The following is a 20,653-nucleotide window of genomic DNA, read 5'->3' as shown; positions in this document are numbered from 1 at the left end:
CGGTATATATGTGCACGTAAGAAATACACACACATACATAGAGCACCCTCCTCAATCTCCGTTCACATGCTTAATATAATGGATGTATGTTAACATGCATACATACGTACGTACGTATTATATTAAGCATGTGTACAGAAATCGTGGATGTTGCTGTGATGATTTTAGCGAGAGTTTGGTTTGGCAATGTATTTGGCCTCAAATGTACCGCTGGTGGCAGGCTGGGTAGGAAATAACGGAAGTCCATCTCCGCACTCTTTCTCAAGTACTTATTTACCTGGATTCGTTACAACACATGATATGTTAACAGTTCTAACTGTAAGTATCAAAAAAATATATTTCAGGAAGTTCAAGGAAGGAGGGAGTTTGTAGGTACGGCTTTTGTGTATTTACGTACAGTTTGTCTACACACACACACACACAAACTGCGTGCGACTAAAAAAAAAGAGGTAGGCTACAATATCGTTGGGACTAGCGGACTATATTTATGGAATGATGTGGTTATGGCAACTTATATTCAGGACTTCAAGCTTCGCAAAGCCAATACTTGTAATCCTATCAACTACGGGGACCAAGCTTACGACAGGTGAAGCAGTGTAGCATTCATTGTATCATTGATACAGAAACTTCAAGTCTCAAAAGTAAGTCTCCATATCTGTATTATTTATTTAAAAAAATATAAACATACCCACACAAGAATTGTGTCGAAAGTAATGCGGGAGTGCGTAGTACAACATTTTATTGACATATATCGTTGAAATTGTAGAGGAACTCTTTCCCTGTGTTCGAAGGTGCCACTCAATAGTCTCCATCATAAACAATGCATTTGAGCCCATCGTTGACCTCCCCAGCTCTTGTATACTCTTTATACTCTTTGAAAAAATTCGGGTGTTATACGCTCCCCTTCATAACCACTTACATCTCGTTTGTGTCGTCAAATCATTGCCTGGCTTCCATATTGACAAGAGTAGAGTGATTTGACATCTGATGAACTGCAAGACAGTGGCATGCTCCAGAGTTTACTTCGGAATTGGTCTTAAGGCTGGAGGCCCTTCCTAACGTTAGGCACTTAATTTAGGTGTAATAAGGGAATACATATCAAATGCATTCCCTAAGTAACAACTAAAAGATGTCATAAGTTCCTACTCTCAATGCTGACTAAAATATTCACATTATTTGAAACCCTTCTGTTCCTTCTGCAGATATCACAGGGTCAAGTGTTTCGTAGGTATTTATTCTTAATATATTATGGTAGATTCGTAAGTGAATGTCTGAGCGGTGTTGTTTTTCATTATCGGAAAATACCTCCTCCTTTGAAATACTGAAAGGAGCCATTCTCCAGGTTTTATGAGGAGAAAGTTATTTCGTTTGGCACACACACACACACACACACACGTACGCGCTCTCACACACCTAAATACATATATTCCATTCGTATTGTAAGAACTTGAAAACGATAGGGGAACAGAAAATGAGGAAAGAGCGAAAGAATTGAAGAGTGGAGATGAAAATTCGGAAAAAAAACCCCAGAAAATCCGGAAGGTTTCGGGAAAATTAAATTTAGGGGAAAAAATCTCGGATAAAATACAGAAAAGAAAAAAATACTTAAAATTATATAAAAATATAAATGCATTTTGAGACAAAGGTTAGTTGAGCAAAACGTTTATTGGGAAAGGATTAAATCTTATCCATTGACGAAAAGGAGCTTTGTGTCTTGTATGAAACTTCTTTCTTGAATGCAGAGGCCAAATATCTCTGTCTTGGCATTACGGCACAAGCCTGATGCTTGAAAGTTCTTTAGAATTATACTCTTGTCTTCTGTGCTGATCTTGCATCGCTTAGTTGTATTTATTTTATCTCTTAGTGCAAGGATATGAGACAATGGTTGTTTTAGATCCATTTAATTCGATATCGTTATTTAAATCTTTGATATCAGAAGATTTACTCAATAAGATGCTCGTATTTACTAAACTTCTTAAAGCGTCAAAAACTTAGAGGTCATATTCCATGCTAGAAGAAGAAAAAAAAACAACTCTTTGAGAAGGACTCAGCTTACATGAAAAAGTTAGACCCAAAAAGTACCTTCGATGTGAGCATGGGGTCGTTCGATATCGCAGTCATCTATGATCTCGTTGGACTGTCCATCTGAGGTATTTTTAAAATAAGAACCCCCTTCCGCTGGTTTTGATTTGTATATGGGCGATGCCTTAGCCAATTACCTAAAAAAGTAAAGGTACGTTCTGGAGTCATGCCGACTCATACGGGCTAGTTTCCCGTTTCTGTAGAGCAGTGGTTCCCAAACTATGAGTCGCGAACGGAATCCTAGTGGGTCGCAAAAAGTTATAAAATTACGCATTAGCTTTGATTAACTGCTGTCTATCGAGATAGTTCAAGACGCATGTTTTCAATATCAGACTGGTTGTTTTTTATCAAGCAGTAGGCTTTTTTCACGAACTTAACAAATCAGAGGTGGTCATTTTCTCAAGTTATTTATTCGTACGTAATCGTAAAAAGGAAAAGTCTGTTTTTACCGATTTATAGAGAACTTTAACTAGGCGCAGTACAACACTGATCGAGCCGATAACAGTTACTGCTTCGAGGTTTTGTATTAGAGTTAATACCTGCTCATAGGGTATGGAGACGTTGAAACAGTTATAAAACGTTTTGTTTCACATCTAATATAAATGAGGCCTTCTCACAGGCCTCAATGAAAATCTAATCTGAAATAAATTTGTTTCTTTCATTAATGTTTTGACCCAGTAGAGTTAAGTGGGTCACCATAAACTGGTGTCATAAATAGTGGGTCGTGTCTCTAAAAAGTTTGGGAACCACTGCTGTAGAGTATATATTCTGCACCTGGATGGGACGCCAGTCCGTTGCAGTATTACTCGTTTTTGCGGGTTGAGGGAACTGAAGCAACGTGAAATGAAGTGTTTTGCTCAAGAACACAACGCATCTCCCGGTCCAGGGATCGAAACCACAATCTTACGATCACAAATCCAATACCCTAGCCACTAAACCATGCGCCTCTCAGCAATTCCAACTATGCAAATGATCGCATGTTAAATTGGTTAAGAAACGATGTTTTAGAGATGTTCGTATCCACCTGCTTTGAAAGTACTATTGACACTAACGTTCCTGTGATCAACTTCTCGGATCTTATTCTTGATCTTAACATTGATCCTTCTAAGTATTTTAGGAAATAAAAATGAGGAACTCACATACCATAAATTAACGCAGGGTCCTTTTACCTTTATGTATTTTCAAAAAGCTCGTGAAAGGCGAAAGCAGTTCAATCCCCAAGCAGTCGTCCAGCAAAGAGTTCTTCAATTGCGTAGCCCCTTACTAAAAAACGGTATCAAAAATAAAATTCCCTTATTACCTCACCATAGTACCACAAGAAAAACGAGGCTTGAGAAGGTCATACGGCTTTCTCCACCTAACCAGCCATCTTCTAAAATTTGATTAACATTTCACACAAGGGCACAAAAAAAAAATTGTTTAATAGGCATACAGTTAAATTCAGTTATTGCTGCAACCCCTAACATGATACAAAACACAACCGCAGAGATCCAGCTCTGCTACTGAGGCTGGAAACCCATGGAAGAACCTCTTTGAGATGCTTCCTGAATTAATCTTGATACCAAGACGATCTTATATAAGATAGAAGTCAAATCTACTCACTTATGCGAACCAGCACCTTAAATGATATATTGGATTAACCAAGGGAACTTTACCTTTTTCTATTTCTTCCTTTCTTTTTTCTTCATCTCCTTCTAGCTTTCTTTCCTTCATTCACGTATTCATTCATTCCTCCTTTTCCTTATTTTCTTCTCTTTCTACCTTTCTTTCAATATCAATCAGTTTTCCTTCTTTCTTTTTTCTTCTTCCTCATCTTTTCCCCCTTTCTATCCCATTCTTCTTTCCCCCTTTTAATCGTTTTTTAGTTTCTTTCTTTTTCTCCTTCTTTCAATCTTCTATCTCAACTACCTCATTCTCATTCTTCCCTTCTAAATATCCTTCTTTCTACCATTTCTTCTTCGCTTCATCTCTTATTTGTCTTAAATGGGAACAGCGCAGAACGACTAAACACCTCGCAGTATCTAGTTTCGTTCCTTTGCGTATAAAAGCACAAACACCGCCGGGTTTGTCTGTACACCCCTCGTCCTTCTGGGGTAGATTAAATTAGGTACCAGTCAATTATTACAGTGGAGTCGAATAAACCAACCAAATATCTCTGCCCAAAATTCCTGGCATTCAGCCAAAGTTGTAAATCATCTTCTCTCTTTGCCTTTCTTTCTTTCTTTCTCCTGCCCTCAGCTTCTCTTTAAACGTCTACTCTCACCACCACCAGCCCCCCTCTCTCTCTCTCGTACACACACACACACACGCACTTACACAGAATCATTCACATATTCTGCGTTTCTAAACCCCTCTTCCCTCTTTCGCTCTCTCTCTCTTACATTTTCCCCGTCCTTCTTTTCTCCTCCTCTTCCTCACTCATTCTCTTCTTGTATCGTCTGCAAACATTCATATTTTTCGTTTCACCCATACACACTGTCTTGTACGTACCTATTGACATTCGCACACACAACAGGTACATACTCACATGCACTTACACACACTCACACACACTACGCTTCCTTTCTGTCTCTTTACTCTTTCTTACCCTCCTTCTACCTCCTCTTATATTCCTGTCTCTATTTCTCTCCCCCTCTCTCTCTTTCTCTCTCTTTCACACACACGCTCACATCCTTTTATCACCTCCCTATCCGTCTCCCACCTCTCCATACGTTCTTTGTCTTTCTTTGCTCTCTCGCTTTTCCTCTTTCCACCTTTTCTTAAAGTTCTTTCTCTTTCTCTCTCTAGTTCTCTCTCTCTCTCTCTTACACTTTCCCGTCCTCCTCCTCTTCCTCCTCCTCTCTCATTCTCTTCTTATTTCGTCGGCAAACCTTCATCTTCTTCGTTTCACCCATATTTTCTTTCATCTTCCTTCATTTTTATCTTTCCTTAGCATTTCAACACTTCCAACCTATCAAATCTGTTTTCTGTTGTCTGTCATCTACAAAAAAGCACACCTAACTTTTCTTTCATTTCCTTCAGACTTTCATATTAAACAACACAGATTTTCAGCCACTCCACAAACGAACAACCGAACAGCACCGTTACCAAACAAATTAACGATTTAAGAAACCAGCTGTTTAATTAACTAAATCAAATATAAAAACAAATTAATTTAAAATAGATAATTACAATACTAATTAAATTAATAAATATATAAGTAAAGGTTGATTTTAGAAAAGGAAAATCATGACAGACAGTGAAATTATTGAAGACCGGGTTCTGAATTTGGAACCAGTTGCCAAGACTGAATTATTGCCTGAAAGAGAAATTAAATTCTATGTGGCTTTCACAGAAGCAGCTGATCCGAAACTTGGTGGAATTCACAAGGAAGAATTTATGGATGTTGCCAAACAGATAGGATTCAGTAAAATAACCATTGAGGTAAGTGATTTTGTCTTTTTAAAACAAAACAAAAAAAAAAGAAGCTATTTTGTTTTATTTATCGATGATATGGCAGTGGCGGCAGCGGTGGTGGTGGTGGTGTGGGCATTTGTGTGTGTGTGTGTGTGTGTGTGTGTGCGTACCTATGTATGTGTGTGTACATACACACTTACCTGCATATATACATACATACATAGACATAGATATACATACATATATTAAATTAATGTTTGTTTTTATGTTCAATTATATTAAAAACAGGACTTATTCTTTGGAAGCCTAGTACTTATTCTATCGGTCTCTTTTGCCGAACCGCTAAGTTACGGGCACGTAAACACACCAGCATCGGTTGTCAAGAGGTGTTGGGGGGGGGGGGGGGACAAACACAGACACACAAACATATACACACGCATACATACATATATATATATATATATATATATGATTAATCGCTGACCAAAACATTCAATTTTTTTTCTCCGTGTTTTTCTCCTTATTCTTTCTGTAGAAGAGCGTAGGCTCGAAACGTTAAAGACTTTCTCTATTCCCGAGCGTTATACTAATACATCCTTTTGTTGTTTACACCACCTGTCCTCGTCTGTTGTTGTTTTTTTCGTAAACTCTCACCAAATCCACTCACAAGGCTTTAGTCGACCCGAGGCTATAGTAGAAGACACTTGCCCAAGGTGTCACGCAGTGGGACTGAACCCAGAATCATGTGGTTGGTAAGCAAGCTACTTACCACACAGCCACTCCGAGTTATGAAATATATTATTGGTGAGGGTTTCAATTCCAGGAAGTGTTAAGTTTTAGGGTTTGGGGTTAGGATTAGTGTCTAGCGTTTTAAGGCTACTGCTTCCCTTAATTTTTTGCTGTGAGAGTGCGTAGAAATTTGCTTGTCTGAAAATTCTATCTATCTTCGCAAAGATGTGCACATTAATGTCAGCATTCATCGAAACCATCAGTCAAATTTCTTTAGTCAAAACACTCCGATTTTATTTTGTGAACCGTGCGCACATTTTTTTTATCCTTTCCAATTTGTAAAACGTGTGCGCGCGCACAAGCGCACAGATTAGAGGGATCAGTGTTTAGGGCTTAGAGCTATGGTTCTCAAACTGAAAAACGCCAGCTCTTCCCACAAAATGAAAAAAACCTTATTCTTTTGCTTGTTTCAGTCATTTGACTGTGGCCATGCTGGAGCACCGCCTTGAAGAGTGTTTTAGTCGAAGAAATTGACCCCAGGACTTGTTCTTTGTAAGCCTAGTACTTTTTCTATCGATATCTTTTGCGCAACCGCTAGGTTACGGGGACATAAACACACCAATATCGGTTGTCAAGTGATGGTGGGAGACAAACACAGACACAAAGACACACATACACATAGATATATACATACATGAGTAAACATATACGATGGGCTTCTTTCAGTTTCCGTCTACCAAATCCTCTCACAAGGCGTTGGTCAGTCCTTGGCCAGACCGACGTACCACGTAGTGGGACTGAACCCGGAGTGAAATATTTTCTTCCACATTCGTATTTATTCATGAGAAAGCAAGACAGAGGTTGCTCGGTTTGTTGTTTTTTTTTCTTTTCTTGTTTTGTTTTCGAGTCCTAGGACATATCAGGCCAGTTACCTGGTTTTCGTGGTATATAAGTGGACAAGCTCACAACATTCCCTCTGAATGGATCAATGGTTCATTTGGATCTTGTATAATTATTCTTTGGCCGCCATGATATTGGGTTAGTTACAATTATCTTAACTTTATTAAACACAGGCGTAACTGTGCTGTAAGAAGTTTGCTTCCCAACCTCATGGTTCCGGGTTCAATCCCGCAGTGTGGCACTTTGGGCAAGTGCCTTGGACAGACTTAAGCCATGTGAGTGGACTTGGTAGAGGGAAACTGAAAGAAGCCTGTGTGTGTGTGTGTGTGTGTGTGTGTGTGTGTGTGTGTGTGTGCGCGTGTTTGTTTGTATATATACACACACACACATACATTTATATGTATGAACATGTATGTGTATTAGATATATATGTGTATGTGTGTGTGTAATATATATATAGTCATGACATCACAGCAGTGTACTTCCACCTTACTATAAGTATGAGATCACAGTTATGACATCAGAACAGTTCGCTCTTCTCTTATTTTATGTATGAGTTCACACTTATGACATCTCGAGAGTGGTTAACTCTTTTCCTATCATTTGGATGTATTTACGATTATGACATCAGAGTTCTTCACTTCTGTTTCATCATTTGTACGTGTTCACAATTATGACATCGGATTGTTAAGTCTTATTTTATCATTTGTATATATTCACAGTTGTGACATCATAATAATGCTCTCCCACCTTATAATAAATATGTGTTCACAATTCCCATTCTCAGTGGCTGTCTTTGGAATATGTTGGCCCTTTATTTTCTAAGATATTTTTCCAGTGGATTTATGTCACGTGGCTGGTTTGCCATGTCTTCTGGAATGTTCTAGAGAGTTCTGCGAGTCAAGGTGTTTAACACGTCAGAATACATTAATGCAAGCAACATTTTGTGTTGATGTGTTGCTTCGGTATACATTTCTGATGTCAAAGAAAGTGAGGGGAGGAGGAGCGAGAAAGAGAGACAGACAAACAGACAGAGACAGATATACAAACAGACAGAGGTTGAAAGATGGAGAGAGAGTGGGGAGAGAAAGAGATAGGCAGCACGGAGTAGGGAGAAAGAGGTAGAGGAAGAGATTGACTGACAGAAAGACAGAAAGGTGCCGAGCTGGCAGAAACGTTAGCACGCCGGACGAAATGCTTAGCGGTATTTCGTCTGCCGTTATGTTCTGAGTTCAAATTCCGCCGAGGTCGACTTTGCCTTTCATTCTTTCAGGGTCGATAAATTAAGTACCAGTTATGCACTGGGTCGATGTAATCGACTTAATCCCCTTGTCTGTCCTTGTTTGTCCCCTCTATATTTAGCCCCTTGTGGGTAATAAAGAAATAAGAAAGATAGAGAGTGAGAGAGAGAGAGAGAGAGAGAGAGAGGTAAGGAGAAAGAAATAGAAAAACAAGCAGAGATAGAGAAAGCGAAAGAGACAGACAGACAGACAGACAGACAGACAGACAGGGGCAATGTTCTCAAGCAGCAATAACCAGCATCAGTTCTCAAGTGTCGTATTAACACTGTTCTAGAGTATTCGAGCCGTCAGTGGTGACAGGGTTATTGCTGAAAAATGTTACCTGATGAAAGTTCATAAATTGGAGGACGAAGAAGTAAATAAAAATGCCAAAAACAACAGGAAAATAAGAAAACAATGTTTATATCACTCCCAAAATACTCTACAGGTATGATTCATTGCAGACGTTCATGAAGAACTTGTGTAAACGTGAAGAGGCGCTAACACACCTTGGCTTTCTGAATTTACAATCTGGAATTTCAAAGTGTTCCTTAGCCTAAGTTCAAGCCTAGCCCAGATCAGGTCATTTCACAGCGTAGGCTAGAGATACTGCAGTAGACTGCAAGCTAAAATAGCATCGGATTTTCTTATGCTAGGCCGGATGAATCATTTGAATTTGGGAACATTAAAACATTGAGACAATGGACCTCCGAATACAAAAAAATAAACTGAACAATTCCAGCAATAAGTGGAAACCTTGTTTGAAAATTTAGAGAGAAAGATTTTTTATTGGTCTTAGTGGAAAAAAAAAATCAAATCACATCTAAGTGTCATTGATAGTGATAAAGAAATCTTTTAAATGTTGCGATGCATGGCAAATCTTCAAAATTTATGAATATTAAAACATTTCATTATTTACATTATTTACATTTGATGGATATTTGTCCTCATCTTGTTTGTTGTTAACACAACGTTTCGGCTGATATACCCTCCAGCCTTCATCATGTGTCTTGGGGTAATATTATTATTATTATTATTATTATTATTATTATTATTATTCAGGTCACTGCCTGGAATCGAACCTCAGAATCTTGGGGTTAGTAGCCCATGCTCTTAACCACTACGCCATAGGTATTATTCGATGATTAGAGCGCGGGCTACTAACCCCAAGATTCCGAGTTCAATTCCAAGCACTGACCTGAACAATAACAATAATAATAATAACATCGAAGAATACCTTAGGAATGAGAACCCAGGTTCGAAATTTTCCCAAGACACCTGAAGAAGGCTGGAGGGTATATCAGCCGAAACGTGTTAACAACAAACAAGATGAGGACAAATATCCGTTGAATGTAGATAATGTACATAATTCCTCATCTCTTAAATATACAACTGTATTCAGACCATTTCAGGTGGGATTGGTATCGAAAGGGTTAAGATGGTAAGATGTAATTTTAGGGAGATTTGGCTGCTGTATATAGCAGTAAGACTCCCTCATTGGTTGGTTTCATAATGAGTATGGTAGCTATGTTTTATAGGACACACGGCGTGATGTCTGTCTCGTAGACGTTGATTTTTTGTAATATTCTGATTGAAATAGAGAAGAAAAAGGCTGTTGGCATATTTCTTCTGCTACAATTTTATTTTTGGTTTCACTTATTCAACAAGCAGATAAGATTTGGCTCCATGTTTCTTACAATGTGCTTCTTACCGTATTTGAAAGCATAAAAGACACACAGATATACTAGCTGTGCCCCCAATTTCAATAGCAGATATTCAGGAGCATCAAGGCCAAAACACGATTACGGAAGGACCAATTTTGCACATATCTAAGGAATCATTTTATATATATATATATATATATATATATATATATATATATCCCTCCTGTTCGTGCTTCACAGCGTTCAATACATACACACTTCACGTCTGGCTGTACAGCCTTTTTGCTTGTTTGTTTATTCACCGTTTCGTTTTCCTGTCTTGTTTTCCGTCCGCCACTACCCTCCACGAAAATAATTTAATTTGTGTTCGTGGGAAGAACCATTTCAACGATGCGTACTGCCTTAATTCTTCGAAACGCCGGTGTTTTAATGGTGGCAGCTGATGAAGATGATGTTTCTATGTGGCTTGCTCGTTTGTTGTACCTTGTTTATCATTTTGTCCATGTTCTTTTGCCACGTCATGTACCCAGTTTTGTATCTATATGCACATGTAGATGAAGGTATGTACATACATGTACATATATATGCATATACTCATATATTGTTTAAATATATATATATATATATATATATATATATATATATATATACACGACGGGCTTCTTTCAGTTTCCGTCTACCAAATCCACTCACAAGGCTTTGGTCGGCCCGAGGCTATAGTAGAAGACACTTGCCCAAGGTGCTACGCAGTGGGAATGAACCCAGAACCATATGGTTCGTAAGCAAGCTACTTACCACACAACTGATTAATTTATCACTGTTTCTTTTTTCTCTTTTTAAAACTAAACTCCAGTGATAAACAAGGTTATGTGAGTTATCCTAAATTTATTGAATAGGGGAAAAACCTTCTGGGTAAAGACAGAGAGCATCAAGAAAATACGTGATGGAGCGAGCTTCGCTGGCGTTGGCCTACCGTTTGTTCCATTCACATATCACTGGTTCATATATCACTGTTTCCTTGTTTTTAAACACTCCACTCCTTGATGAATGAAGTTATTCTGTATTATTCTGAAGTCATTGAGACAAAGACTGCAAAAACTAACAATAACGTTTAGTTTTTTGTTCTGTGAACACAGTTTCTGTCTTTTTTAATTAACTTCAATCATTCTGCAGCTCTCACTCTTTTAAGTTCTCATTCCTATCTTTACACTGGATGTTTATACTCTCAGCTTCTCTAGAATGTTTATAGAGATATATTTTCAAAAAGCCTATCCTGAATTTTTTTTTTTTTTTTTAATCAGATCAGAAACTTATCTAAAAAAACTATTTTGTTTTCGTCTGTAGTTAACCTGCGTACGATTTTTCAAGGCCAACATTATTCATACTTATATTCATGTTCGTATATTTATATCTTGGCTGAAACAGCGGATTACTTTGAAGAGATCAGTAAGTTCTCATTAGAAGCCACTAAATAACTGCAAATCATCCATAAAAAACAAATTGCGCATTTTATGACTACCGCCTTTGATCTTAATCTTCGGGTCTTACAGAATGGGATTTACTAATGATTTTAAGACTTTAGATACTATTTCCAAAGATACATAAAGAGGTTGAATGCTATACGATAAATACAGTTGGTTCTTGCAAGATTCTTTTGCCTGCAATGTTGAGAGAATATACCTTAATACAAAATGAGTTGGGATCAAAAAAGGGGCCTCTACGCAGTTGTTTCCAAGCTATGAGTTGTAACCTGGATTGATTTGCAGGGTATAATTTTGATAGGGTTGTGAAATTTTAGCTACTAGCTATATTTTCTCTCAGATAGACCACATCATTATGCCTGTAATCCATCGACTTCCAAACGTGTTTTTGTTAAATATGAATTTTTAGTGTATCACTGTCATTACTTTCAGTTTTTATCACAATTTACTTTAATTTCTTTTCACTTTATTTTACGGCAACAAACTGCATGATAACCACCCAAGGCTAGGACCACGTCCCCTTCACAATTCAGGACCACAACACATAAATACACTGCAGCACAATTTCCTTCCTTCAACAGGCCCTGTCCTATCCCATCACCTGTAAACGAAATCTGGACAAATTTCTTCAAGGGTTACCAAACAAGACACCAATACCCGGATACAACTCGCTCAACAAGAACTCCCTACTTGGATGGGCCATGGTACAGCAAAACTTGACTGAAATAGGATTTAGCAAATCCTATCAGAACAACTAAGCAGAGTATTTGAAAGATGGTGACAGAGATAAAAGTTATACTGCATATAACATTGTGCTAGTTGCAGAAACCAAGTCCGTCGAATTCTTTAATTATGGTAAACAAGACGTCATTGAACTTGTTATAAGTTGGAACATATTCAAAGGAAGTTGACCTCGTGCTAAACTCGATAGAATTTTAAAAAAAACAGCGTAAATAAAGCAAACATCTCAAGTGCCGTTTAATCATCGCTTAAACAGTTTTTTATGGGTGTGTGTGTATATATATCTGTTTCAGATTTTAGTATATTTGAGTGTAATACCAATGTAAGTCTGTCTACTGTCTGTTTGTGTGTGTGTGTGTGTGCGTGCGTGTGTGTGTGCGTGCGTGTGTTTAGCATTGGTTTTGTGTTACCTATAAGGTGTGGGAATTTGAAACTGCACCAAACATTGTCCATTGATTATTAACGCAACACACACACGCACGCATATAGACACTTTCTAACGTGCACGCACACAGACACTTTCGTGCGCGCGCACACACACACACACACACGCGCACGCACACTCACATACACAAACTCGATTATACGCGTTTGAGTGTATTTACTCTAATAAGAAAGCAATATATATATCTCTCTTTATCTATCAATCTCACACACACACACAGAGGAACAAGCTTTCTCTTTCCCCTTCGATACGTCAACTGACAGTTGACAAGACAACACGTGCTCGTGGAAATTACCGAGTAGTATGTTGACAGAATCCGAGTCAAAACGAAAGATCCCCATTGCCGTGGCTTTATCCAGTGATTTTGAAAGTTATATAAAAGTTAAATTATTTTAATAGAATACATTTCTGTTATTAAATATGTTTTCTGCTTACATACTTATTGCGTGTGTATGTGTTGGGGAGGGAGATAAAAATTTAAATTATAAGGTTTTGGGGGGTTTTATTTTCGCTCAAATCCCAGCAGTGGACCAGCCTTGGGTTAAACAAAATGCGTGTTGCTTCCGTATCACCATTCCATCAAATGTGTTTATGGGGTGAAAAACATTGAAAAACATCATCAATACATGTTAGAATGACAAATAAACGAGAACGTTGTGAGATGTTGTTGTTGTTGGCACTCCGTCGCTTACGACGACGAGGGTTCCAGTTGATCCGATCAACAGAACAGCCTGCTCGTGAAATTAACGTGCAAATAGCTGAGCACTCCACAGACACATGTACCCTTAACGTAGTTCTCGGGGATATTCAGCGTAACACAGTGTGTGACAAGGCTGACCCTTTGAATTACGGGCACAACAGAAACAGGAAGTAAGAGTGAGAGAAAGTTGTGATTGAAGAGTACAACAGGGTTTGCCACCATCCCCTGCCGGAGCTTCGTGGAGCTTTTAGGTGTTTTCGCTCAATAAACACTCACAACGCCCGGTCTGGGAATCGAAACCGCGATCCTATGACCGCGAGTCCGCAGCCCTAACCACTGGGCCATTGCGCCTCCACTGTGAGATGTTAAATCTCTCTTTATTCACACATTTTTACGTCTGAAAATTAATTTGAAATTATTGAAAGAAACAATTGCAGATTTGGACTGTCCATGAGCAGGAAAAAAAAATTGAACAATAAATATTTTTTTCCTCAGGGAATGAAAAATTTTAAAATAAAATTTTTTTGCATAAATTTTGTATGAATTCCAGTGTGTAGAACACGAATTCGTAAAAATTTTGAGAAAATTCCCCAATACATAAAAGCTATGAGGGGTTATATGGAGTGCTTGGATCAGAATTTGCACCTGTGTTGTATGATATACGTAATACAGATTAAACAACCGTAAAATTGTACAATAAAATAGAATTCTATACCTATTTATAACGACTGCTCTGAAATCGCACATCACTTAGCTGAAGAAGAAAAATAACACAGGTGTAATTCTACACCTGGTTCTATAAGTCTTCTCTGATAGCAAGAGGCTGGGTATCGTTCTGTGAAAGAAGAATTATGGGTTACATCGAAAACACTAAACGAAAACGCGAAAATGAAACGAAACGAACCAGTCCACTTTCGTCTTGTGTGTAATACTGAATAATAAATGTATTTATTAAATGATGGCGGTGGTAGTGTTGAGGAATATGTAAGTCGATAGACATCGTCATATTTGGGTAGAAGAACTATCCCAACTAACTGAATACCTCCCTGTTGTTAAGTGCATGCCATTACCAAGAATTAAGGTGTGTTGACGGCGGTGAAGAAAAGTGGAGTTTTAAGGTTTCGTATTCTGCCCTACTGCTTGCTGATTAATTTATGTACTCGGGTTACAATACAACACAGAGTGGGGAGCTAATAGAAAAAGGCATCTTCACCATGCTAATTAATATTTAAATAAAGCTTAAATAATATCCACCACAGGGCATTGTATATCGATGTAATTATTTAGTAATCACTAACTTACCAGATGATATTCCATTGCATGACTATAAGGGTGGGGCAAAATGAGTAATTTCTGATTTTTTATTATTTTTCTTATATTTTTTTATATTATTATGGTGGCGCAATGGCCCAGTGGTTAGGCCTGCGGACTCGCGGTTTCGATTCCCAGATCAGGCGTTATGTGTGTTTATTGAGCAAAAACACCTAAGCTCCACAAGGCTCTGGCAGGGGGTGATGGCGACCCCAGTTGTACTCTTTCGCCCCGACTTTCTCTCACTCTTTCTAACTGTTTCTTGAGTAACGTTGCGATGGACTGGCGTCCCGTCCATCTGGGGGGAACCCATACGCCATAGAAACCGGGAAACCAGGCCCATGAGCCTGGCTAGGCTTTGAAAGGGCGACGTTTATCGTTTTTTTGGACTATTACATTGCAGTACTGCATCGTCATTTTGTACTGTAGCATAGTCTTTAAAGTAAAAAAAATTGGCCAGCATAGTTTTTGTTATTGTTGTTGAGAGAGTTTGGAAAATAATCAGGTGACAGGTATGGTTTTTTTTTTTTTTCTCAAGAAAATTTTCCTCAACTTTGACCCGGTTGTAAATGAGGTTGCTAATAAAATATCTGGATAGTTTTTGAAGTTTAACAATCAATTTTCTTTTCTCTGCTGGACTCAAAGTCAATTTTTTTCCTCCACACTAATGTCTAATTTGATAATTTTCAATTTTCAAAAAAAAAAAAATGGTGTTTAAACTGAGGCAAAATAATTTCCACTCTTTAAAGTATATCGGGAAGAAATATATTTCTTCTCTGTATAAATATATCGGGAGGAGAACCACTCCAGCGGATCGCGGAGAAGCTACAGAGAATATTTTGAGTTTTATCTTTCTTTTTTCTTTAGTCAGAGTTTAGTTAATTTCATATCATGTGCCATTTTTCTATCACTCATCTTTAATCTTTTGCCTATCCAAAATATTTTGATAAGCTTCTCCTAAATTTTCACGGTCGTGTATTGACATCATTGGTACCGTCTAAGCCCCATCTCCTCAAAATTACTGGCATTGTCTCTAAATTAGTCATCGTTATATTAATAGGTATATAACATTTTTTTAAAAAGATTGGGAAGAACATAATATACCAAAGTAAACATAAACAAAAAGGATTAACTTAGAATGTAAAGCTGGGAGAAATACCGCTAAGTATTTTGTCTTCGTGGTAAAGATTAGAAAGAAGGAAAAACCAGAAGCAAATCTGTGAATGAATAATCAAATACACTCCTTCAATTATACATCACACCAGGGGAAACTGATATTCCCTCTAAAAATTTTGGAGACACCCCAAAACACTTGCGGCATTACTTGAAGGTGAGCCAGGCATCCTGCCAAGCATCATCTTGATATGTCAGGTGGGACGCTAATGCAGTTGAAAACGTCCTTGTCAGCGCTCCAACAACCCAGCAAATTCTTCAAACACTCAGACAGAGAAAAGAGGAATATGATTTAATGGCAGATTACAGTATTTCAGAGCCTTATTCTGTTCAGACAAGAATGTAGTAACCCCCTATCGCTCCTGCAGCGTTACCTATTTACCTGTCCTATGTATCACCTTTGATAAACAGGACATATTTTCCTGGTGTCTATGCATCGTATATGGTGTCTCCATATGTTAGAAACAGCAGCCAAATACTCACAATCGCCTTGAAATGAGGGCAGGCTGCATTCAATAATGTCAACCTACATATTTCTAAAAAGACAGTGTGTTCGTGGCTGGAATGTCTTTCATCATAGGTCTAACCAAAATAAAAACTATGATAGAGTCCTAGAATAGCGTCCTATATAGAGCCAGTCCTAGTGCAGTCCCAGATTAGTAGTCTAAATAAAGACCGAATATTCTTAGAATTGCAGATTCGGGTCCAAAACTAATATTCTAAATATAGTTATATCTCTGAATCTTAGTGTAAAGTTCTAAATGAAACTGCTGAGTAGGATCCTAGAATAGCATCTCCCACAAAAATGAAAAGGTGTGTTCTAGATTAGTGTTGTAAATAAAGTAGAGTAAAGTCCTAATATAGTGACTCCAAGGATTCTAACACACAATTCTATTTAGGACTCTAATCTAGGAATCACAATCCACGTGCCACATTTGTTTGCACACAGTTTCTATCTACCAAAGGTTGTAAGAAATAGAAAGTTGTGTGCAACTGGTGTCATTGCTTTTAAATCGCCGCCTTATGTAAGCTTCATTTGACCGAGGTATCTTCAATGATTAGCTAGCAGATTACCCCTCGTTTGGGTAATTACTACTTCAAAGGTTCTGCTAGCTACGAAACTTGTGTAGCTTGGATTTTATCTGCATCATTCCCTAAATTTGGATTTTTATTCGCATACACAACAACCCCAGCTGCTAACCGTGAATTATGAAATAACTTTTTTCAGTTTGGGAAAAATTTACAACCTCCTATGTCAAAAATCCCCTATTGTTCCTGAAAGTATTTTTAAACCTTCCTTCTACAGACTGCTTGAGACTTACTTACTTCCTACACATTGATCCTTGGGCTTTACCTTTACATACATATATACACATATGCATGCGTGTGTTTGTACTCTAGTCTTGACATCATCTCATGATTGTAAATGAGCATCACCATCATACTAGCAGTGTTGTTTGTTTCTAGTCTTCTGTGGGAAAATATTACCTTGCTTGGAAACAAGTGAGGGTTGCTGGCAGGAAGAGCATCCAGCTGTAAATAAAAAAAAAAAAATCAGCTTCAAAAACTTCAGTTTGATCCACGCACACATTGAAAAGTGGATATTAAAATGATTTACTATTTTTTTGTAATTAACCCATAAAGCACTGGGATTTGCACTTACATAGTATGGACTGCTGAGCACATTTTATGAAAATGAGACTACCATGCATACATAAAAAACAAAAAATAGTTAAAATATCTTCTTAGTATATAATGGTAGCAAGTTTTACATCATCTGAAAAGTTATTAGTTGAACTATTAGTCCTCTTGCATTCTGGGAGGTATCGGAGCGTTTGAGTGACATTAGACCCCAACAAACGCCCATTAATTGAATGCATCAATCTGGGCCATGATTGTGGCCTGTCGACCTGTGCCTGACAGCCACAATCGTGGCCTGTCGTGCTTTATATTACTCTTTTACTTGTTTCAGTCATTTGACTGCAGCCATGCTGGAGCACCGCCTTGTAATCGAGCAAATCGACCCCAGCCTAGTACTTATTCTATCAGGCTCTTTTGCCGAACCGCTAAGTTACGGGGACTTAAACACACCAGCATTGGTTGTCAAGCGATGTTGGGGGAACAAACACAGACATATAGTCACACATACATATATATATATACATACATATATATATATACTTTTGTTATTTACACCACCTGTCCTCGTCTGTTGTTATTATTTGTATATTCTCCCATATATATATATATATATATATATATATATACACAATGGGCTTCTTTCAGTTTCCATCTACCAAATCCACTCACAAGGCTTTGGTCGACTCGAGGCTCTAGTAGAAAACACTTGCCCAAGGTGCCACGTAGTGGGACTGAACCCATGACCATCTGGTCGGTAAGCAAGCTACTTACCACACAGCCACTCCTGCCTATGTTGAAAAAAAATCAAATAATTTAAATTCAAAATTTTTTTTTGATGCAAGTAAATTTTTCTTTTCTTTTCCAGTATTTATACCAAAAATGCAAAAGGAATGAAAACGGTGTCATTACCTGGAAGGAGTTCATAACTAGAGTACGGAAAGTACTTAGGCAACGGCATTATGGGTAAAACAATTTGATTTTCTATTTGTTTTAAAATTCACCATCATTTAGCATCCGTTTTCCATGCTGGCATGGGTTAGACAGTTTGACTGAAAACTGGTAAAGCAGAGAGCTACACCAGCCCCCAGTCTGATTTGGTTTGGTTTCTACAGCTGGGTGCCCTTCCTGATGCCAACCACTCTACAGAATGTACTGGGTGCTTTCTACGTGTCACCAACACTGGCCATGGCTACAATTTCACTTGGCTTGATGTGTATCCTCTGCTGTTGTGATATTCTTTTATTCTTTTACTTGTTTCAATCATTTGACTGTGGCCATGCTGGAGCACCACCTTTTTTTTAGTCGAGCAAATCAACCCAGGACTTATTCTTTGTAAGCCTAGTACTTATTCTATTGGTCTCTTTTTGCCAAAGCGCTAAGTTACAGGGACGTAAACACACCAGCAACGATTGTCAAGCGATGGTGGAGGGACAAACACAGACACACAAACACACATACATATATATATATATATATGACGGGCTTCTTTCAGTTTCCGTCTACCAAATCCACTCCCGAGGCTATAGTAGAAGACACTTGCCCAAGGTACCATGCAGTGGGACTAAACCCAGAACCATGTGGTTGGTAAGCAAGTTACTTACCACACAGCCACTCCTGCAGAAAAAAAAAAATGGAAGTGGATGTGGTGACGGTCTGTCAATATTTCTTCCGCTCTAGCCCCTGAACCAACCAATGCCATGTGAGTGAATTTGGCAGGTGGAAACTGTGAGGAAGCCCATCATACATATATTTGTATGTGTGTGTGTTCACTATCCCCAGAGAATCAGTATTAGTTTGTTTGCATCTTTGTAACTTAGCAGTTGCAAAAGAAACTGATAAAGTCCTAGACTTAAAAAAAAAAATGCACTGTGGTCAGTTCATTTGACTAAAACCTTCAGACCATTGCTCCAGCATGAACACAGTCCATTGACTGACACAAGTAAAAGATATATGTCTGTTCTGATTCTGGTTTTCACATAATTATGAAGCGGTTGGCATTAGGAAAGGCGTCCAGTTGTAGAAATCATGCCAAAATGGACGCTAGAGCAGGATGCAGTACTTGGACACATCAGATCCTGTCAAACTGTCCAATCCATGCCAACATGGATATTAAATAATGATGATGATGGTGTTTTTATATTTAAACATTTTTTTTTTTTTAAATTCCAGCATTGAGGATGTAAGGAACTCATTCCAGAAATGTGACAAAGACGGAGACGGATACATAACCATCGATGACCTTCTCAAAGCTACCAAAGAAATCGAGCGGCAGTCTTTGGCAGAGGACCAGCTGCAGGCCTGGGTGGACTTTATCGACAAAAACAAAGATGGTAAAGTCGACTACTCAGAATTCATGGTCAACTTTGGTTTCTAAACCATTCCAATTGGCGCATAACCATAAACTAAATCCATATCATCTTACTATACATACAGACATACACACATAGCGTACTCTTCTGTGATGGTAAATCAACAAAAGAAGTACACCATCTGGAGAGAGATAAATATTATTTAATAACCAATATATGTATTGATGTGCTACTATCAGTTTCATGTGCTGAGAGCATGCCAAACAGTGTTTTTTAATGTGCCTGGTGTCCTAGCACAATCATCAGACACTGTGAGCAGTGTCTGATGATTGTGCTAAGACACCAGATGTATTAAAAGACACTGTTTGGCATGCTCGCGGCACAGGAAACTAATAGTAGCACTTAAATACATATAGTGTTTATCAAATAATATATGTATATATATTTATATAAGCATTATCATCCACACATACATAATGTACATACTCTGCTTGTTTGCCAGTAGGCCACAAAGCAGATACATTATGTATGTGTGCTCAATAATGTTTACAACACTAACACTGCTTCTAATTCATATTTGAACATATTTATAGATATACTCACATACATATATGCATAGGTACAAACATATATATACATACATACACACACATATGCCTACATACATACACATATTTATTACACAACTCACACATATAGATTATGTGTATACCGTTTTTTTAAGTAAATAAATATTTCTGAAATTTTACTCTTCGCTCATTTTCTATTCCAATATTTTCGGTATCAAAAATTTTGGAAAAT

General features: G+C 37.9%; 1 protein-coding gene across 1 annotated transcript in view; it reads left to right on the top strand.

The window, feature by feature from the left end:
• The window catches only part of LOC128250104 (uncharacterized), a 47,775-nt gene extending 27,336 nt beyond the window's left edge, over positions 1 to 20,439 (top strand). Inside the window, exons 10-12 of the mRNA XM_089337818.1 lie at positions 5,299 to 5,505; positions 18,409 to 18,506; positions 19,713 to 20,439. Of these exons, the coding sequence (XP_089193944.1) occupies positions 5,299 to 5,505; positions 18,409 to 18,506; positions 19,713 to 19,917 (510 nt within the window). The 3' untranslated portion in view covers positions 19,918 to 20,439. The remainder of the gene's footprint in view (positions 1 to 5,298; positions 5,506 to 18,408; positions 18,507 to 19,712) is intronic.
• The last annotated feature ends 214 nt before the right edge of the window (positions 20,440 to 20,653 follow it).

Source organism: Octopus bimaculoides, chromosome 19, assembly GCF_046866305.1.
Source record: "Octopus bimaculoides isolate indiv1 chromosome 19, ASM4686630v1, whole genome shotgun sequence".
Lineage (NCBI taxonomy): Eukaryota > Metazoa > Mollusca > Cephalopoda > Octopoda > Octopodidae > Octopus > Octopus bimaculoides.
This window is presented reverse-complemented; position numbering and strand designations above follow the sequence as displayed.